Consider the following 20,593-nt stretch of genomic DNA (forward strand, 5'->3'; position numbering starts at 1 on the left):
GCTCAGGCCAGCTCCAGGGGGTAGCAGGGGACGGGAGAGGGGGCTTGTTCCAGCTCCAAACGGGAGGGTGGGGGCGGGAGAGGAGAGGCAAATCTACCCACTCTACCACAGGCTCCATCACCTTCCAACCTGGCTGGGGGCGGGGCCTCAGGGGGAAGAGGCGGAGGATGGAGCAGCCGGGGGCGTGGCCAGAGTGCCAACGCTCCTGAGCAGTCCCCAAGCCCACCACTGGGCAAAGGCAACATTTGCCCCGCTGCCCTAATTACCGCCCCCGCCCTAGTGCCCCCTCCCCACACCTGTGGCCCCTGACCCTTCCCGAACTAGCCCAGCCAGGAGAAACGCCCGCCCGCTTTCCCCCGTCTCCACCCAGCCCCTCCCCCGCTCCCTGCCTCCGCCCTCCCGCCTCGTTCCTAACCGCCGCCCCCAGCCGCGCGCTCGCAGCCCCCAGGAGAGCCGGGGCCGCGCGCAGGAAGCTCTCGCGAGGTTGCGGCGGCGGCGCTGTTGCTGTGGTTCCCTCGGCTGGGGCGGAGCTAGCGCTGGCGCCGCGGCCCGGCCCGGATGTTGTTGTTTCTCCCCCTCCCCGGATAATGACGGGCGCTTCCTGCCGCTGAGCTGCAGCGACGCCGGCTCAGCCTCGCCGGTGGACCCCGGCCGCCTGCCCGCCCTTTATCCAGACACGCAGCGCGGCCCGGCTATGGCGGATTTCGACGAGATCTACGAGGAGGAGGAGGACGAGGAGCGGGCGCTGGAGGAGCAGCTGCTGAAATACTCGCCCGACCCGGTGGTGGTGCGCGGCTCTGGCCATGTCACCGTGTAAGGGCCGCGCCGGGGGGAAGAGAAGGGGGCAGGCCGCGGGCACGCGATGGGGCCGGGTCGCGGGGAGGAGGTGGCGAGCCTGGGCTCCAGCGGGGGAGCGGGCAGAGTTGTGCCCTGTCCAGCCCCTGCTCTGGGAGCTGGATCGGCCCTGGCCGTGCCCCGTGGGGTGTGATGCGATTGGCGGTGCCTGCAGTCTACCATCTGGTTGGAAAGGACCTGGCGGAAAGCTCCGCTGCTGCAAGGAGCCAGCCGGCGAGTCTGGCTTTGAACTTCCAGCCCAAGTCGGGGGAGCGTGGCTCCTCCCTCCCTCCCTGCTCCCTCTGCGCAGCCAACCGTGGGGGCACCTGTGGCGTTTCCCCTGCGCCGCATCTTGCATTTGGTCGCGTTGTAAAGCCCTACAGATCGTTTATTGAGACAGTAAGAAAACAAAGCTGACCTGGGTTGTGATTAACAGAGGTATGTAAAGTATGAAATCCAGCGATGAGCTGTCAGGAAGTATTTTTTTTTTTTAACTACACGACCTGTAGTCCTGTAGGTCTTTTATGCTGCTGTTAGTCACAGTCTCAGCCTCCTCTTTTATCAAGCCTCAACTTTCTGCTGTGGTCTGAAAAGTCTTAGTAAATGAGAGCAGCCAGCCAGTCTGACAAGCACACCCAAAACAATGTCATTAGCTGTTTGGCATGTGATGAGGGTGACCCACTGTGCTGTGGGGTGTTTTTTTTTGGCCAGGTATCAGTGCGGATCTGGTGGTGACTCCAACATAAAAGTGTCTTTAAGTTTTCAGTAATTTCACAAGCTAGGTTGTTTTCTGTGATCTATTCTATTAGGAACTCTATTTTTAAAAAATCACTTAGTGCTCATGAATGGTACTGCACATTCTTGGAAACTTAAAAAGAATATTTGCAAAAGATAGAATAAGGGAAGCACAAGCGTCTTCGTGTTCTATTCACTACTGAACTGGGCTGGATTTGAGGCAGCAGCATAGAAGTTAAAGGCCCTGTATTTATCAGATGTGATGCAGAGCTATCCAAGATATTGGGGTTAATTTTGACAGTAGTGTGGTAACTTTTCATTAATTTTGTTTTACTATGTTGTTAATGTCAGAGAAAGTTTCCGTGCAGAAAGAGATTGATTTGCTCTCTGGTGAGAAATCAGAAAGCTTCCATACGGCCTAGGTGTTCTTTGGGAGAGATGTTAGGGGTTGAGAAGATGTTGAAAGAGAGGGAATGATTTGTTTGTAGGTCTGTTTGAATACAGATCTGGTTTGTAGTTGTTACCATCCAATAGCATATGTGAAATAGTTAATTTTTAGTGGACAGCTGATCATATATTATATTAAAATCATAACAGTTATTGCTCACTACCTGGCAACCTTTTCATTGTTCTCATTAAAAAGGCAAAGAGGACTAAAGGAAATTAAGACACTTCTCTTTTCTCTTCCTTGGTTGTGGATCCAGTGGGCCAAGATCAAGGCCCATTGGTGGAAAAGCATGGAAAAGCCTTCACACTTGTGACTCATAGAAGGAATTTGGCTCTGGGCTGCCAATCCTGCCAGTTGTTCATGTGAATTGTTTTAATAACAAAAAAAAAAAAAAAAATCTCCTAATCTCTAGTACTTGATCTTTTGGATGGCCAAAAGAATGCTTCCAGCAGTTATTTTGAGTGGTCTTCATCTGGTTTGTATATCCCACCCTTTATTAAATATGCTCTGAATGTCCTCAGCCACCCATTTTCCCTCTCTTCATCCTAAATTACATCTATTTAATGTAATTCCATGACATCAGAGAAGACTGAAAATTCCTATTGAAGTCTTTCACCTCTTTCCTTCTAATGAAATAGCAACCCATTTGTAATTCCTACTTCTGTATCATCACATTTCCTTAAATGAGGACTTTGAGACTAGAGATAAATTTCAAACATATTGGGGATAAGATATAAAAGCTATTTTTCATTTAGATTTTTGTTATAGAACTTGCATGCAAAGCATTCTTCTTCCTTGATTTACAGAAATATGCATTTTAGAAGTCGGGAAAATTTTATCACAGATCTAGCAAGGAAAAGGAATACTTATGGTCCTCTCACTGATTCTGCAGTTTAAAACAGTTGCTGACTATTTGTATTTAAATAAAGGCTTCCTCCGTCATAGTCTATTGTCTTATCCTTTCTGATCTTGCATTGAAGTCATAATGTTGAATTTGTATTATCAGTCATTTTCATGACTACAGATTAATGTCACAAAGACAGAATTATTACTTGAACGTCATCCACCAGGAGGAGAAAATGGCCTATGTGTGATAGAGTCCTTAGTTAAAACTATTTAAAAAAATAACAAAGGGAATGCAGGTAAATACTGTGTAAATAAAATGTTTAATGCAGGATTAATCAATTACTTTTTGTCAAGGTCCAAATTTCTTGGTCAAAATATAGTCAAGGTCCAGACTCCAGAGAAAATGTTGTTGTTGTTGTTTTTGTATTAGTTAATAAAAAGATTTTGTGGTCAAATCAAAAGTGTCTGGTGGTCCAGATTTGGCCCACGGTCCACCTATTGACTGTCCCTGGTTTAATGTATAAAGACGGTTTTCCAAGTTTGCTTTCTAAACAGAGTTCTCCTTTAAAACAAGCTAGAACTATATGCAGAATGATCCAAATAGAGTAAGAGGTTAAAGTCTCTTGTCATTTAAAAACTCCCTCCACCCGCCCCCCCATTTAATTCAGGTCTACAACTTTCAGACCACCAGATTCTACTTGGTATGGTACCAAAGTATGTACACTGCTGGTGTTATCACTCCTACTATTTCATTCTACTACTAAGAGTCCCTCTTTTTTAAATATTACATATTTCTCTAAAGTTCTAATATCTTTAAACTTGACAAACCATAAAAAGTGATTTAAATCAGGGAGTTAACCATTAAAGTACTTATTTTTATATCTGTAGGTCATCTCAAGTTTTTAGTGGGGGGGTGGGTGATAGGGATGACATTGCTAGCAAAATATGCATGCTGGAGTGTCTCACCAACTAGCAGCTGGTGTTCTCTGTTGGGTATGAAAACTATGTACTTGGAAGAAAGAGGAGAAAAAGTTACGTTTTCATTGACAAATTTGCTCAGTGTTCCTATTCTTGATTATTTGAAGCATTTATAAAGCTCAAAGCTTATACATTATAAAATTGTTTGACTTTTTGTAAAATATGTGTTTCAGGTTGTCTTTCAGTGCATGGATTTCATGTTATTTGCCTCTTATACGTTGTATTTGAAATTGGTGTATATATCAATAACGAAGTATGGAAGGTTAGGTGTATTAATTTAAAATGGCTCATTCCCTACTGGAACCAGACAGTGCCCATGAGGAAGTTGCCTGATTTGAATGTCAAGAGGACAAGAACTGTACCTGGGTGGGGGAGTATATTGGGACAAGGAGCCTGGAGGTGGGACTGGAGGCTGGAAAACAAGGGAAGGGGAATGGGACTGGCTGGGCAAGGAGACAGGAACTGGGAGTCAAGGAGGGAAATAGGGAGTGGGGACTGGCAGAAAGTAAGGAGGGGGAGACCGAGATTGGGTGAAGATCAGAGTAGGAGACTGAAACTGGCCTGGCAAGGATACTGGAACTAGGACTCAGTGAGGTAGGGTGAGGGGATGCAGATCTGAGCTACAGTGCTGCACAAGGAAACGGGGACACCGAGCCTAGAGGTGGGGGAACACTGAGATTGGATGAGGCGCCTGGAGAGGGAGATTGAGACTGGGAGCCAGTTGGAATGGGGAATGTGGAGGTTGAACATACAGTTTGGACGAGGACCAGGAAAATTGGGACTGGGTGGGAAAGGAGTCTGGGGTTGAGGAGTAGGGGGCAGATGGGATGTGGAATGGCTGGGCAAGGAGACTGCGACTGAGATGAAGAGACGGGATTGGGACTGGCTCAGAGAATTAGACTGGGACAAGGAGCTAAATGTGGAAAAGAGACAGGACTGGGACAGGTTGGAGAGGATGGGGTAGAAGGGATCAAGCTTAGGAGAAATTGGCTGAAGAGTATGTGACTACTAGAGCCTGGAATGGAATGCAAGATTCCTGAGTCTCACCCATTCCTTTGCTGTCAACAACTGTTTGTAAATCCCATTAGCAAAGTGGGTGTCTTATCCACCTTTAGTGCTGGGCATTTAGAGGATAACTTAATTACTGCTATCATTTACTCAGTCTGCTCAAGTAGCAGAGATCTGTACAGTGGAGCTAAAGGTTCCAAACCTGTTGAAGGCAATATGATGCCACATGATGGAATTTCTGGTTTTACAGTTTGCTTTTTAAAAACATAGGAAATTACACAGGAAAAAAACCTACATTTAAAGAACATTAAGGTTGCAAAGTCAAGTGCTCAGAAGTTAGGAAATGCAGAATTAGAGTTGCCCGTATAATGTTAATTAACTCTCCCCCTTTGTGCATATGCACTATGGTACGGTCTCTATATGGTCATATACCATTTTTTCCACAGAACCGAGCCTCACTCAGTGCAGATGATGGAGGTTGCTCATCAAATAAGCTGCTATTCAGTATTTTGTTTTCCCATTGTTCAATGTGTGGCCATTGGTGGATTGAGGTTGATGTAGGAACACAACCTAACAGTTTTTCTACCAGTGGTTCTAAGGCTACAAATAAGGTCCCCCACTCCTAGAGGAACATATCATACAGGAGGCTTTGGAATTCATTATGCAGTTAGATTATGGTAGGGGAGAGAATCAAGATTACATCTGAGATTCAGAAAGTTCTTCCTTTTTGTAGAATGTCAAGTATTTCAATGCTTAGTAATTGATAGGTACCATCTTTTTGTTTTTTGTTTGTACAGCACCTTGCCCAATAAGATCTTGATCCATGACTAGGGCTCCTACGTACTACAGTAATACAAATAATAAATAAGTTGAGAACAGATTGATTTAATTCCAAATATTGTTTCAGAGTTTTATTTTTAATCTTTGAGACTGAAAATGTAGTTTAGAGGATCTCTTCCTTTTATATGTTTCTTAACATAGGTGCTAAAAAGGAATCATCATGCAGCCACTTTCAGGATGGATTATTTAAAAAAAGTGAGTTTAAATGGGATATTTTAGTTTTTAAAAATACATTACATTTGTTGTAAAATTAAATTTAAGGTTAAACTCACTAATTTATAGTTATTTAAATTGAGAATGAAAGCTTAGCGAGTTGAAGTGGATTGATATTTTGTAGTATCTAGGGTAGATGTAAAAAGACCATTTTCAAAATTTGAACGAGTTTATTTTAATTTTGAAAAGCTGATCACTATGGGGAAAGCAGGAAAACTAGTTTTTCTTTGCCAATCAGTGAACAAAAAACATCTTTCAATCCCAGTTTCCCTGTTTATATAATCAGTTTATCGAAACTTGGTTTTTCTTGTTTTATTTGGTTTTTATTATGTACCACATCAGCAAGTTTGAGTACAATGAGGTGTTTTGTTTTTAACTGCAGCTAATGAAAACAATATTCTGAGGAAGGCAAAGTCAACTAGTAAGTTGCACTGAAGTGAATGCAGTTTAGTTATAGTTCTTTTGTTATAGATGAAAAGTATTAATCATTTAAAAACAAAACAAATAACCACAGGCATGTGACAAGGCAAGACTGGAGTATCATGTTGAATAATATAACTCTAATAAAAGCAAGAAACTTTTCATGATAGTTGTACCTTTCTGATTTAATTATGATAAAGCTTACGTTACACAGCACCAGTCTTGGCTCCATAGTTAAGGTTGAATTTAGTTTTGCACTTAAAGGAGGTATTCATACCTCTAGGAAGAATACAGGATATCCTCCCTAAAACACAGCACTTACTCTTCAACCTTTCCTTTTTTCATTCTCAATCAAGTTCATTTGGTATTTGTTTTCCTCTACCAATCTATGAATAAAAATCAAGCGTGAGAGGATGAGGTCTACTAGATCTATAATCTTGTAGGTCATAGTGACCAGAAACAATCAGTTCAATACACCAACTACAGCTAACACTGCCTTTGTTTGATAAATCAGTTAGTTTTAAATGCAAAACCTGTTCTGATAAATTTACTTTTTTTCTTGTGTCCAGAACATTTAAAGGAGCTTTATTTCATTAACAAAAAGCAGTTTTAAAATGCTATTTTGTGAAGTTAACTGAATTCAAATTTCCATCCAAATGCAGCTTGACGCAAATCACAAGTAAAAAAAAAAAATTTAGTAAATAAGAAATGTGTAATTCACCATTTTCTAACGCAAAAAAGTTGCAAAGTCAAGTGCTCAAAAGTTATGAAAAGCCAAAATTAAGGTTGCTTGTGCAACCTTGATTCAGCCCCCCTTGTGTGTATGCATTATGAGAATCTTTAATTACATGATCACAAACTACTTTTTCCACAGGACTCCTATCTCATTCTGTGTACGTAATGGACCTGCTTTTGGGATGAATCAGGGCTGTGTAGATTAAGAGACTTATTTGTAGGATCCCAGCCTCCTTTGTTGCAGAAGTTGGAAGGTGTTTAGTGAATGAGATGGGACTGCAGGAAGAGAGAGGATGAACTCATGATTTAAAATAGTTGAATGCTTCCCTGGAAAACTGGATTCTATCCTTGCCTTGGTCACAGAGTCCCTGTGGGTATGTCTACACTGCAGTCTCCATGCCCAGGTAGATAGAGTTGCAATAGTGGGGCTTGAGCACACTAAAAATAGCAGTGTGGATGTTGCTACAGCAGCAGAGGCTCAGTCTAGTCATCCAGCTGCAGTGTAGACATACCTTATGTGATGCTAGGAAAGTCACTGAAACCAAACTTTTCACAGGTAGTCACTAATTGTGGGTGTGAGAGAGATGGCAATTTCTGCAAGATCTTTGAAAAACCTATTGAATTAAGTTTAAGTATCTTTGGAGACCATTCTATTAAATGTGCAAAGCGGGGTGGATTTGATTTAAATCGTGATTTAAATTGCTAGTCAGGAAGACTCTATTTAATCATGGATTTCTACATAAAAGTGCATTCTTGTTGGTTGTTATAACCTTAATGCATATTCTTCACAACTCAGAGATAGATGTATGTTTAGTTTTTAGAAGGTACACACTATGCATTTTTAAAGTGATTTATTTTGAAAACTTTTCAGATTAGTTTTACAGTTATATCAGAAAATGAATGAATGATGGTTATTTCATTTACGAAAGGTAATTGAAGCAGATATTTATGAAAGCATTGGGAAGTGAACTATCTCCAGTTCAACAAGTTAATCATTAATATTTGGAGGATTTTCTTGCCATGCTGTATTAGGACGAGAACATCACCAGAGAGACATTTAAATTGTTGTATTTAACTAAAACAACAACGTTATGTATTCTGGATCTTTTTCTTCAACAGCAAGCATATAATATTTTAACAAAACAAGCATATGAATTTTTGAATGTAGTTAAACATTCAAGTTTTTTAAAATCAGGTTTGTTTTTGTTCAAATTGTTTTTAACTAAAATAGTTAAATGAAATATTTAAAAACAACAACAACAAAAATTAAATTGACTGTCAACCAGGTCAACATGAGAAACTTAAAATATTGGCTTCTGCAGCTAACTCAGTCGTCTTCATCTTCATTTTCCTGTTTCTTCATAATCTGGAAAAGAAAAACAAGGTTTCCTGCTTTTTCAGGTCCCAAACTATTTCTCAATTTGAAATGAATTAGTCCAAAGGAAGAAAATGTTCTTTCTGTACTGGCAGAAGAAGCTACTGCTGTTAAAAGTGAGATTATCACTTCAACAGTCTCTGAATCCAAGTGCTTAAGTGACTTCCACCAGTTCACTAGTCTGACTTTCTTTAAAACATCATCAGCAAACACATAGTTCTTGAATGGTCTACCCTTAGGTCTGAAGTTTATTATAGTTGGCATTATGGAGGGATGATTTCTGGATGTCCATGTCCTAGCCAACTCCTCTTCTTCAGTAGTTAAGGTTTGGCCCTGGTACTGAGTATTGAGAATATTTGGAAGAAAATGAGCTGGAGATAGTGCTTGTCCCATTTGTTTTTTTAATGCTTGTAATTTAACTCTGTCATTGCATATTTCTCTTTTTAAGATCTCACTCAGTTCCTTCCAAATTTCAGCAATAAAACAGCTATTTCCCTGCATTTTGTTCAAGGCTACAGAAATAGGCTTCAGGGTACTCGGCATGTGTTCGACATTTCTCTTAAACCCAATGCTGAGAACTTTGGCTGTGACAGTGCCATCTATTTTTTCATGATTTTGTTCACAAACTGTCATCAGATTAGGCCAGTTCTTAATCTAGTGCTCAAAACGGTCCACTACTGAGTTCCATCGTACATCTTGTGGGAGAGTTAGCTTGGTTCCTCCCACTTTTTTCAGAGCAGCTGCTGCAAAGTGGTTGTTACGGAAGTAGTTTGCCATTTCAACAACATTAGCCTTTATTTCTGGAACACTGAAGTCTTTGGCTAGGAGGTGCATCAAATGAGCACTGCAACCGTATGTTATTAGCTTGGGACTCTCTGCTAAATAATTTCTTCTCATTTTGGAGACATTTGCAGCATTGTCTGTGACCAGGCTGCGTACGAAACATTTGAATTTTTTTTCAGATTGTTATAGCTTTTACTGCTACTTCTTGTAAGTATTCTGCTATGTGTGCATTTCCCTGATGTATCAATTTTTTCTGTAAGGAAGACATTCCCTTCTTCTGTTGTCACACAAGCACATACAACAGGATCATTGCTCTACCCATCAAGACTAAGGTACAATTTTATCCTCTAGACCTTTTACACACCGCTCAATTTCTCTTTCATACACTTTATCCAGCAATTTGCCTGCAACATCTGCTCTGTTGCGTGGACTGTATCCTGGTCTTAATGACTGAACCATATTAATGAAGTGTGGGTTCTCAATCATACAGAAAGGAAAGTTTGTTGAATAAACAAACCGGGCAATTTTTTCATCAATTACCTCTTTTTTGTAATCTGCTGGTTCTTATCACACTTAGCTATGGTTGTTTCTGGATGATGGAGGTGTTTTTCTTCTTTTTGCTACAGGTGATATGCTGTGGCTGTGTGACATACATGATATGACTGAAATGCTACCATTGGCAGATAACTCTGAAACTATAGAAAATGATGGTGATCTTGAAGGTGGATAGTCTTGAGAATCCCATATATTGAGGATGGATTCTCTTAAACAAAATAAGTCAATGCAGTTATTTAATTATTATTACTATATTGCTCATTGCATTCACTGACACTCAGTACTATTTCAAAGGTGAAATTGTACAAGGACGATCTGTCTATTTCCTCTATTTATTTTTTATCCCAACTGCATCTAAAATGATAGTACCATAGAGTAACAACTATATTTTTTGCTCAAACGTGAGAATTTAAGAATAGTCCAGAAGGAAGACAGGCAGTCCTTAAGACAGAAGTATAAAATAAAAAAGTTTACCAACCTGAAGATCCTGCATGTTCAGATATGTTCCTTTCATCATCTTCTGCACAGCTTATGATGTTGTTTCATTCGAGCAACCAGGCCTTGCATTTCTTTATTGCACTGTTTGCATTTTGCACGCATGCCTGTCTTACCCACAGGTAGAGGAACTTCATTAAAATATTCCCAAACTGGGTCTCTTTTACGGCCTGCTGCCATTATAGGTTTTCCCTTCCAGTGAGAGAATGGTATGGTAGATCTCAAATCAGTGAAGGCTACACTAAGAAAGACCTCAAGACTTCTAGAATATGCTGCTCAAACAGTTTCACTTTTGTTTGTACTGCCTGTCCCTCCCTTCTCACACTTATCTCCAGCCTACTTCTCCTTGTCCAGATCTATTCTGCCCCCAACAATCTTCTATTCATTGAACTTTTTGAAACTTTGCACTTTTAGAGAGAGGTAAGGGATTGACTCTGTGTACACAAATTTGCAGAGGGACAACAGGGTTGAGGTCTGTTATTTCTCACCCCCCCCCTATTTATATATTTGAAACCATTTTTGCTGTTAACAAGCATGTTCTCTCTGGAGACACAAATCCACAGTTTGTGAACTGCAAAACTAAGCATCTCTGATGGTATCTTCTTGACTGAGCACTGAGTCCCGTTGGGTAGATAGAAAGATTAACCTAAATAATCTATACAGAAACTTCTGGAACCGCATAAGATTGGGTCCCTAATTCATGAACTATTGGAACTCATTTACAAACTTTTCTTAAACATTATATGACTATATTGTCTCATACTATAGAATCAGAATTTATAATCCCTATTCTATGATGAGATATCTTTGAGCTATAATGTATCTTAAATAAAACTATCTTTCAGATAGGTTTTTTTCCTCAAAAAGCATTTTATCAAAAAAATCCGATTTAAAGAAATCATTGATTTTTATCCACCCTGATCCCAACCAATACCACTGTAGAACAAGAGCCTAGGTTAGAGAAAAGCAGACCAAAGGAAATTTTGAGTATGGATTTCCAGCTGGGTTATGTATAGTAAGACTTCTTGGTCAAGGTACAGACCTTTTCTTAAGCACCTTATTCTATTCCAGGGCTCTCAAACTCAAATTACCACGAGGGCCACATGAGGACTAGTACATTGGCCTTTGTCTCCTCCCCCCCCCCGCTTCACCCCACTGTCCCATTCCACCCTACCCCCTGTTCCCCCCAAGGCCACCACCTCACCTTACATGTGCTTCTTCTCCAGGGTCCAGGCACCTAATTAGTGGAGCCACGCCTGCACAGCTCCACTAGTTAGGAGGGTGGCCCTTCATTCTCTTGTGTGTGGCTGCCCAGGTGTGCACCTTAAAGGGAACTATCCGCGGACCACCCGAATGGAGATCGTGGATCACCAGTGGTCCGTGGAACACAGTTTGAGAACCTCTGACATAAAAAGTGTATGTCAGAGTAAACAAGCTGAAAAAGACAGATTTTTTTCCTCTAAACGTTTTAAGTTATGGTAATCTTAGAAGTTGCTTTTAACAATAATAGGTACAACATTTTCAGATGGAAATGTGATTTTTTTTTTTTAAAGTTTGAATGCTTGTGCAAAGGAACCTTCATGATGTGGTATTCATTAATCTCTTCATTGAATGATCGTGTTTCTGGTATGATCTACTTTTTTTTTCTTTTCTTTTTTTTTTCCCAGATTTGGACTGAGCAACAAATTTGAAGCAGAATTCCCTTCTTCATTAACTGGAAAGGTGAGTATCTATGGATAAGACTCAATTAGAAATGTACTATAACGGCCTCTAAAACTTAGAATTTGGGTAACAAGATTTTGCTATTAGAAACGATTGGTATTTGGGTTTCTACATATAATTGAGCTTTGCAGGAATACTCATTAATTTACATTATATTGCAGTAGTACTGGATTATTTTTCTTTCTTCACAGGTTGCACCTGAGGAATTTAAAGCCAGCATCAGCAGAGTTAACAGTTGTCTTAAGAAGAACCTTCCAGTTAATGTTCGATGGCTACTTTGTGGATGCCTTTGTTGCTGCTGTACATTAGGTTGTAGTATGTGGCCAGTTATTTGCCTCAGTAAAAGAGTAAGTTGGACTATATTATCATTTGGCATTCTCTGTTGTAAATCTGGAAATTGTGATTGGATTCATTTGTGTATTTTTTTTTGTTAATTTTCAAAACTCTGTGTGTTAGGTCTGGTCCACGCAGAGGGAAAATGAAAAAAGGTGTGATTTAAACTTATTTAGTTATTTCAGTGCAAGTTGTGTGCAGATCAGTCTTTAATATTACAGTGGAAACTAAACAGAACCAGTTTAGTATACTTAAGCAAGTACATGCTATTTTGAATGTTTCAGGTAGCATGGCTATACGTATACATTTTTATTAGGGCTGTCAATTAATTGCAGTTAACTCACATGATTAACTCAAAAAAATTAATCGCAATTAATTGCACTTATAACAATAGAATACCAATTGAAATTTATTAAATATGTTTGGATATTTTTCTACATTTTCAATATTGATTTCAATTACAACGCAGAATACAAAGTGCACAGTGCTCACTTTATATTATTATTTTTTATTATAAATATATGCACTGTAAAATGATAAACAAAAGTAGTAGTATTTTTCAATTCACCTCATACAGGTACTGAAGTGCAATCTCTTTATTGTGAAAGTGTAACTTACAAATGCAGATTTTTTTTTTTGGTTACATAACTGCACTCAAAAACAAAACAATAACACTTTAGAGCCTACAAGTCCACTCAGTCCTACTTCTTATTCTGCCAATCGCTAAGACAAACAAGTTAGTGTTTACATTGACGTGAGATAATGCTGCCTGCTTCTTATTTACAATGTCACCTGAAAGTGAGAACAGACATTTGCATGGCACTTTTGTAGCCAGTGTTGCAAAGTATTCACATACCAGATATGCTAAACATTTGTATGACCCTTACATGCTTTGGCCACCATTCCAGAGTACATGGTTCCATGCTGATGATGCTAGTGGAAAAAAATAATTTGTCAATTAAATTTGTGACTGCACTCCTTGCGGGGGAGAATTGTATATCTCCGGCTCTGTTTTACCCGCATTCTGCATACATTTCATGTTATAGCAGTCTCGGATGATGACCCAGCACATGTTTGTTTTAAGAACACTTTCACAGCAGATTTGATGAAACTCAAAGCAGGTACCGATGTGAGATTTCTAAAAATAGCTACAGCACTCGACCCAAGGTTTAAGAATCTGAAGTGCCTTCCAGAATCTGAGAGGGACGAGGTGTGGAGTGTGCTTTTAGAAGTCTTAAAAGAGTAACACCCTGATGTGGAAATTACAGAACCCAAACCACCAAAAAAGAAAATCAACCTTCTGCTGGTGGCATCCGACTCAGATGATGAAAATAAACATATGTCAATCCGCACTGCTTTGAGTCGTTATCAAGCAGAATCCATCATCAGCATGGAAGTATGTCCTCTGGAATGGTGGGTGAAGCATGAAGGGACATATGAATCTTTAGCGCATCTGACACGTAAATATCCAGCTACAACAGTGCCATGAGAATGCCTGTTCTCGCTTTCAGGTGATATTGTAAACAAGAAGCAGTCAGCATTATCTCCTGCAAATTGTACCCAACCTTGTTTGTCTGAGTGATTGGCTGACCAAGAAGTAGGACTGTGTGGACTTGTAGGCTCTAAAGTTTTACATTGTTTTATTTTTGAATGCAGTTTTTTTTGTATATAATTCTACATTTGTAAGTTCAACTTTCATGATAAAGAGATTGCACTACAGTACTTGTATGAGGTGAATTGAAAAATAATTTTTTTTGTTTTTTACAGTGCAAATATTTGTAATAAAAATATAAAGTGAGCACTGTACACTTTGTATTGTGTTATAATTGAAATTAATATATTTGAAAATGTAGTAAACATCAAAAAATATTTTAAAATAAATGGTATTCTGTTGTTGTTTAACAGCGTGATTAACTGCGATTAATTTTTTTTAATCGCACGATTAATCGCGATTAATTTTTTTAATCTCTTGACAGCCCGAATTTTTATACATACAAGAATAATAATTTTACTTCAGAAAATAATTTTCAACAATACAAATAAATACAAGAACTTCTGTTACTTCAGCTTTTCCATAATATCCTGTTTGTTCTTGTCAAAATATTAGACAGTTGTTGTTATTTGGAAATATTGGTTGAAATGAGTTTTAAGTTTTGAAGAGGTATTGATTATACTGACAAACTGATTACAGTCCTAATGATTACAGATGTTTTAGTGTCTTTCATTTCAAAAGGCCTTTTTTAAAGATATAAGTCAAATGAAGTGATCTGTGATCAGAGTATTGGATCTTCTTTCCAGATTCTAAATGAGGAAAATACTTTAGTGTGTTACTATCTAGACCTTGTGCTGGGGTCCACACTTCATTGGTTCTGTAGGCTGAGTACATTGCATACACCAGGGGCTCCTTGTATTCCTTCCCATCTAGCTGTCTATGTGCCACTCTCCCATTCCCTTCTATTTCAGGGACTCCATACAAACCCCCGTTCCCATGCCAGGGACTCTGCGTAGCCCCCATGTCCCTTTTCCCCCATTCTACTCACCCATGCCAGTTGCTCTGTGTACCCTCTTATTTCCCCTCTCCTCCCCCAGGTCCTTTGGGTCTCCATACCCGGGTCCCCTATTACCCACAGCATGCAAAGATTTTAATATTACAGACAGACAAATGGAGAAATGCCTTTGAGCTGAGCGTAAGACCTCACTTCTCTCAGCTGATAAATCAAAACTGAGCTCTTAAATTGCAGTAAGGCTGTTTTTTGTTTGTGATTTTAAGATTAAAACCAAAATAATTTGAAATGAGTTCTTCCACTTATCTTTTAAAATAGTTCAGGGTCCTGAGGTTCTGTTTTTTCTGTGCTATGGTTGATGACATCACTAAAACCAAAAATAGTTAAAGGAGCGTGCTTGGGATTAGATGTTAGTGATATCCTCAAATATTGCAGAAGCTATGCAGGCACTTGAGACCCACAGGTATTGGTAGGTAAAAAGCATTTTTAAAACAGCTTCTCTTACCAGCATTTTTAGAATATATGTTGGTGGACATAATGAAGACTGAAGAAGAGACTCTCTTTATTAGGCAACTTCCTGTCTTAAGAAGCCTCCCCAAAGTGTCTCCATTTCTGCTCTTTTATTACTTAAGCAGTGACTTTTTGTCAGTCCCCTGAGTGATTGCTTGAGACCAGTTTTACTATATGCGAAATAAAATTAAGGTACATTAAACCTTCATTAGAGCTGATCCTGCTTCTGTTTGAGTCAATTGAAAACTCCAGTTGACTTCAGTGGGAAAAGGGTCAAACCTTTGGCTTTTGTCCGGGCTTGAAACTGTCATCAGCTACCATGGTTCCTTTCTGTTAGACTAGTTCAAGATGGTCATATGTCCAAGCCCCCAAATCACTATTACAGTTGATCGTGATTAAACAAATCTTAAAGTGATTAACCACTTGGATGGCAGTCTCAGTAGAGATGCCATGGACTGAATGTGCTTGAACTATCTACTCAGCCCAAAATGTCCTTTTGCAGTTAGGCTTGTGGTGCAATGGAAGGGAAATCTGCACTGCTACTACTGAGGCTGAACTTGTTCTGTGGATAAACAGATGCATGGCATGCTGATCCTGCAGTCTTGATCTGACCCATTTCTTCTCTACATTGGATCAACTTCAGTGTGCTGTTGCAGCAGGAAGTCATTAACAACATGTAACAGGGTGGTAGGCTATAAAATTCTGAATAAGGATGCAGGTTTCCTTGTAATTATCCTAATGTGAAGTGCTTCCGCCCTGCATAAAGAGGCACAAAATTATAGCTGAGTTATTCTGACAGATGCATCTTATCTCCAGTCAGGATAGAAGAGGTTGGAGTATAGGAGACTGAGGGAAGTAGGGTTTGGGAGGAAAAGGAGTCCTGCTGGGAAATCCTAGAAACTGACAAGTTTGCGGAAAGTTGCACCTCTGGTTTGTTCTGTTTGTTGTTGTTTGAGTTACCAATAAAGGCAAGGTGTACCAAGGGGATAAGTTTGGGGGGGTGTGTGTGTCTGTCTGTGTCTGTCTCTCTCGGAGGGAGGGGGCGGGAGAGAGAGAGACACACACCCTAAATATATTCTCTCTCTCGGAGGGGAGGGAGAGGGGGGAGAGAGAGAGACACACACACTGAATATATTCTCATTCTCTCTCTCTCCCATTGACACCATCATTAAACACATAGCTACCATCCTGCTCCGAACAGAATATATTCTCTCTCTCTCTCAGGGGGTGAGGCGGAGAGTGAGAGAGAGAGAATATATTCTGTTCGGAGCAGGATGGTAGCTATGTGTTTAATGATGGTGTCAATGGTAGGATAGACCACTTTGCACAAGGAGAGAAAATGAGCAGCTCTGTGAAATGGATACTTAACAGAAACAATGACAGCAAGCCTGGGTTGCAGCACCCACAGGCATGGCTGCCGCAGTTCCGGGGTTTGCCCACATGCACCACTCATGCTGCCAGTAAATCCAGTCTCTTTCTTAGCAAAACTGGAACCAGAAGATAACCCAGAAACACATCTGGTTACATGAAGAGGGTTCAGCCAGGTATCTCTGTCTTATACCTGATAAGCAAAGTGACTCATTAGCTCAGGTTTGAGACCCAGAAAATAGGGACATAGATGGACCTAATAAAGGATCTTTACTTACAAAGTCTGCCTGCAAGAGTGCAGATGTGGCAGAACAATGTGTTCACACTGGCTGCACAGTGCAGCAAACAGAGAGCATCTTGGCGGCTGATGCATCCGAGACAACACAGCCGCAATGTAGAACTGAGAGAGCTTGATTGTTTGTCCAAACGATTGTCACAGAGAAGAATAAAAAGACTTAGGGCCTCAGAGAGAAACTGGAAAGGACAAGGATGCTCCTCCAAACTGAGATCCTTAATCCCAGATCTGGCTGGGGGAGAATTCAGGAGTTGAGGAAGACAACCACAGGCTGTCTTCCAAGAACTGCCTTGCAAACCCTGGTGTAAGTTGCGTGAAAGAAAGGTGATGGGTGGGGCATGCGGGGGGTGTGAGCCACAGGGTGTAGAGATTCTGGGCAGTGCTGCTTCCCATAGAGGTTTGGTAATAGACTGTGATAGCTTAGGCAGGCCTCCAAGATGAAGATGTGCTGGGGTCCACACTGACCCCCTGAGCAGCCCTGAACCTGGAAGGTACACTTTAGGTTCCCCCTTTTCCCCTAGGTTGTGAGTGTTGCACCTTTTAGAGGTTCAACACAGTATCTTGACCCCAGACTCTAGAAGAAAACCACCAAGTTCCTCCTTTTCTGTTTCACTTGTGATCAACAGAGACAGGTACAAATATATATTCTGACCACTGATGGAGCATGAGCACGAGGAAACGTAATCTTGCTGTGGTAATAGGGTCTGAAAGCTTTTAGCTTGTGTGTAATGTACCTATGCAACTAGGTGTGAGGGATGTTATCGTTATAGATGTGGACTGTGTCCAAACATTAGTGAGGGAGGGTTTGGTCAGAACTGAGCTCCTGCAGGCAGATCCTCTTTGTCCATCGGAACTTGTATACCCATTTCTCATTGTGTAATCCCCCTACAAGGAGTAAAATAAATGGGCTTCAGAGTGAGGTATCCTGCTCATTACCCTAACTGGTTGTTTTGGGTGGTCCCACTGGTCCATTAGATGCTAAAATAGTTACCAATTAATGCTATTAAAATTTGGAGGAAGCTTGGCAGGGAAATTTTGAGGAAAAGGGATAGAAGACAGGAGCATTGCAAGAAGGAGGTGGTCGTAAGAAGGAAGGCACTAAGATGCACAGTAAAAGATAGCAGAGGAAAAACAGAAGATAAATGTATCCTTTGCCAGAGATAGCACCTCTCTTGTCAGTCGACAAAAAAATCTAGCTTCAAGAAAAGCTGGTTCAACCACCAAGAAATAACAGGAACAATAGGGGTTTGCTAATTCACCTGTTGGAAGGCAAGCTTGTTAGCTTTTTTTTTTTACGATCCTTCTTTTTAAAATGTGTTCACTACCTTTCACATTTTGTTTTTGGTGGGATATGTTCCCACTTACACAAACTTAGGAATTAAACCCTGCAGAAGACTTCAATCTTCAGGGCTCTCAATCCCTCAGAATTCTGGAGTACTAAATTTACCTTAAAACATGTTAAAAATGGGAGTGTGAACTAGCCCTTCTGTGCTGGGGACTGGTTGTAGACTAGCCTTGCTGGTTCAACTGCTCATCATAGTAGTAATAATCAAGATGTGTTAGATTGTAAATTCTTTGGAGCACAGACTTTCTTTTTATGTATTTGTATAGCACCTAACACAAAGGGATCTCACAAAACGGACTGGGCAACAAAATATTGATTAAATTCAATGTTGTTAAATGCAAAGTAATGCACATTGAACATAATCTCAACTATCCATGCAAAATGATGGAGTCCAAGTGACTGCACATGTCCATCCCTCTGTAGGGGTGTGTGTGTAGTGGCGTGAGGCACCAGAGGGTGCTTGCACTGCCCTGACTGGTACTGCTGAGGGAAAAATCTCCAACCACTGTGCATAAGGTGCGCGCACACACCTACAGTGGAATGGTATGTGCTACATATCTTGAAGAACAACAGTTACGGAAAGGTAAGTAACCATTTTTTACCACTCAAGAAAGAGATCATGGAGTCCTCATGGACAGTTCTCTGAAAATATCTATTTACTGGGCAGTGGCAGTCAAAAAAGCTAACAGAATGTTAGGAACCATTACAAAAAGGATAGATAAGAAAATATCATAATGCCACTGTATAAATACATGGTACATCCTACCTTGTATACTGTATGCAGTTCTGGTCACCCCATCTCAAAAAAGATCTGAGAGTTGGAAAAAGTACAGAGGAGGGCAACAAAAATTATTAGGGGTATGGAACAGCTTCCATATGAGGAGAAATTAAAAAGAATAGGCGTGTTCAGCTTAGAAAAGAGATGACTAAAGGGGGGATATGATAGAGGTCTGTAAAGTCAGGAATGGTGTGGAGAAGTGACTAAGGAAGTATTATTTATCCCTTCGCATAACTAGGGCCCTACCAAATTCATGGCAGTGAAAAATGCATCACAGACCATGAAATCTGGTCTTCTGTATACTTTTTCCTTATACTATACAGATTTAATGGGGAGACGAGCATTTCTCAAACTGGGAGTCTGGCCCCAAAAGGGGGCTGTGGGAGGTGGTGTTGCAGTGTTATTGTAGGGGGTTAAGGTATTGCCACCCTTAGTTCTGCACTGCCTTCAGAGCTGGGTGGCTGGAGAGCAGTGGCTGCTGGCCAGGCACCCAGCTCTGAAGGCCATGCCCCACAAGCAGCAGCAAAGAAATAAGGGTGGCAATACCATACTATGCCACCCTTACTTTTGCACTGCCTTCAGAGCTGGGCAGCCAGAGAATGGTGGCTGCTGGCCAAGGGCCCAGCTCTGAAGGCAGCACAGAAGTAAGGGTGGCAATACTGCAATCCCCCCGACACACACACACACTCACTCACTCTTTTGGGTTAGGACCCCTACAGTTACAACACCATGAAATTTCTGATTTTTAAAAATCCTATGACTGTGAAATTGACCAAAATGGACCATGAATTTGGTAGGGCCCTTCGCATAACATAAGAACCAGGGGTCGCCAAATGAAGTTAATAGGCAGCAGACTTAAAACAAAAGGAAGTACTTCTTCACACAACACACAGTCAACCTGTGGAATTTATTGCCAGGAGATGTTGTGAGGCCAAAAGTAGAACTAGGTTCAAAAAAGAATTAGATAGGTTCATGGAGAATAGGTCCATCAATGGCCATTAGCCAAGATGGTCAGGGACTCAAGCCCATGCTCTGGGTGTCCCTAAACCTCTGACTGCCAGAAGAGGGGACTGGATGACAGGAGATGGATCACTCGATAATTGTTCTGTTTTGTTGATTCTCTCTGAAGCGTCTAGCACTGGCCGCTGTTGGAAAGCAGGGTACTGGGCTAGATGGACAATTGGTCTGATCCAGTATGGCCGTTCTTATTGTGCGTCTCTCTCCATGAATGTTAAAATATTATTTTGGAACTTTCTGGAGATTACTGACACATTTCACTTGTCAAAATTTAATGAGGAAGGTTTATTTTCAATTGTCCATATGTACCTAAAACTTACAATTGGAGATGCACTGATATTTGCATGAATCATTTGGAAAAATGACATAATATGCCAGTATGCATGATCTATAAACTAATGAGATTCATGTCAACTTCTAGTGACTTGGTTTTGGTATTTTATCTTGATCAGTTTT

The 20,593-nt window shown here is 40.6% G+C and overlaps 1 protein-coding gene across 1 annotated transcript in view; it reads left to right on the forward strand.

The window, feature by feature from the left end:
* The first annotated feature begins 532 nt into the window (after window positions 1–532).
* CHIC2 (cysteine rich hydrophobic domain 2) overlaps window positions 533–20,593 on the forward strand; it is a 33,640-nt gene continuing 13,579 nt past the window's right edge. Inside the window, exons 1-3 of the mRNA XM_084627097.1 lie at window positions 533–813; window positions 11,933–11,987; window positions 12,179–12,334. Coding sequence (XP_084483223.1) covers window positions 695–813; window positions 11,933–11,987; window positions 12,179–12,334 — 330 coding nt within the window. The 5' untranslated portion in view covers window positions 533–694. The remainder of the gene's footprint in view (window positions 814–11,932; window positions 11,988–12,178; window positions 12,335–20,593) is intronic.

The sequence above is a fragment of the Lepidochelys olivacea genome (genome assembly GCF_965140295.1).
Source record: "Lepidochelys olivacea isolate rLepOli2 genome assembly, chromosome: 4".
NCBI classification, from domain to species: Eukaryota; Metazoa; Chordata; order Testudines; family Cheloniidae; genus Lepidochelys; species Lepidochelys olivacea.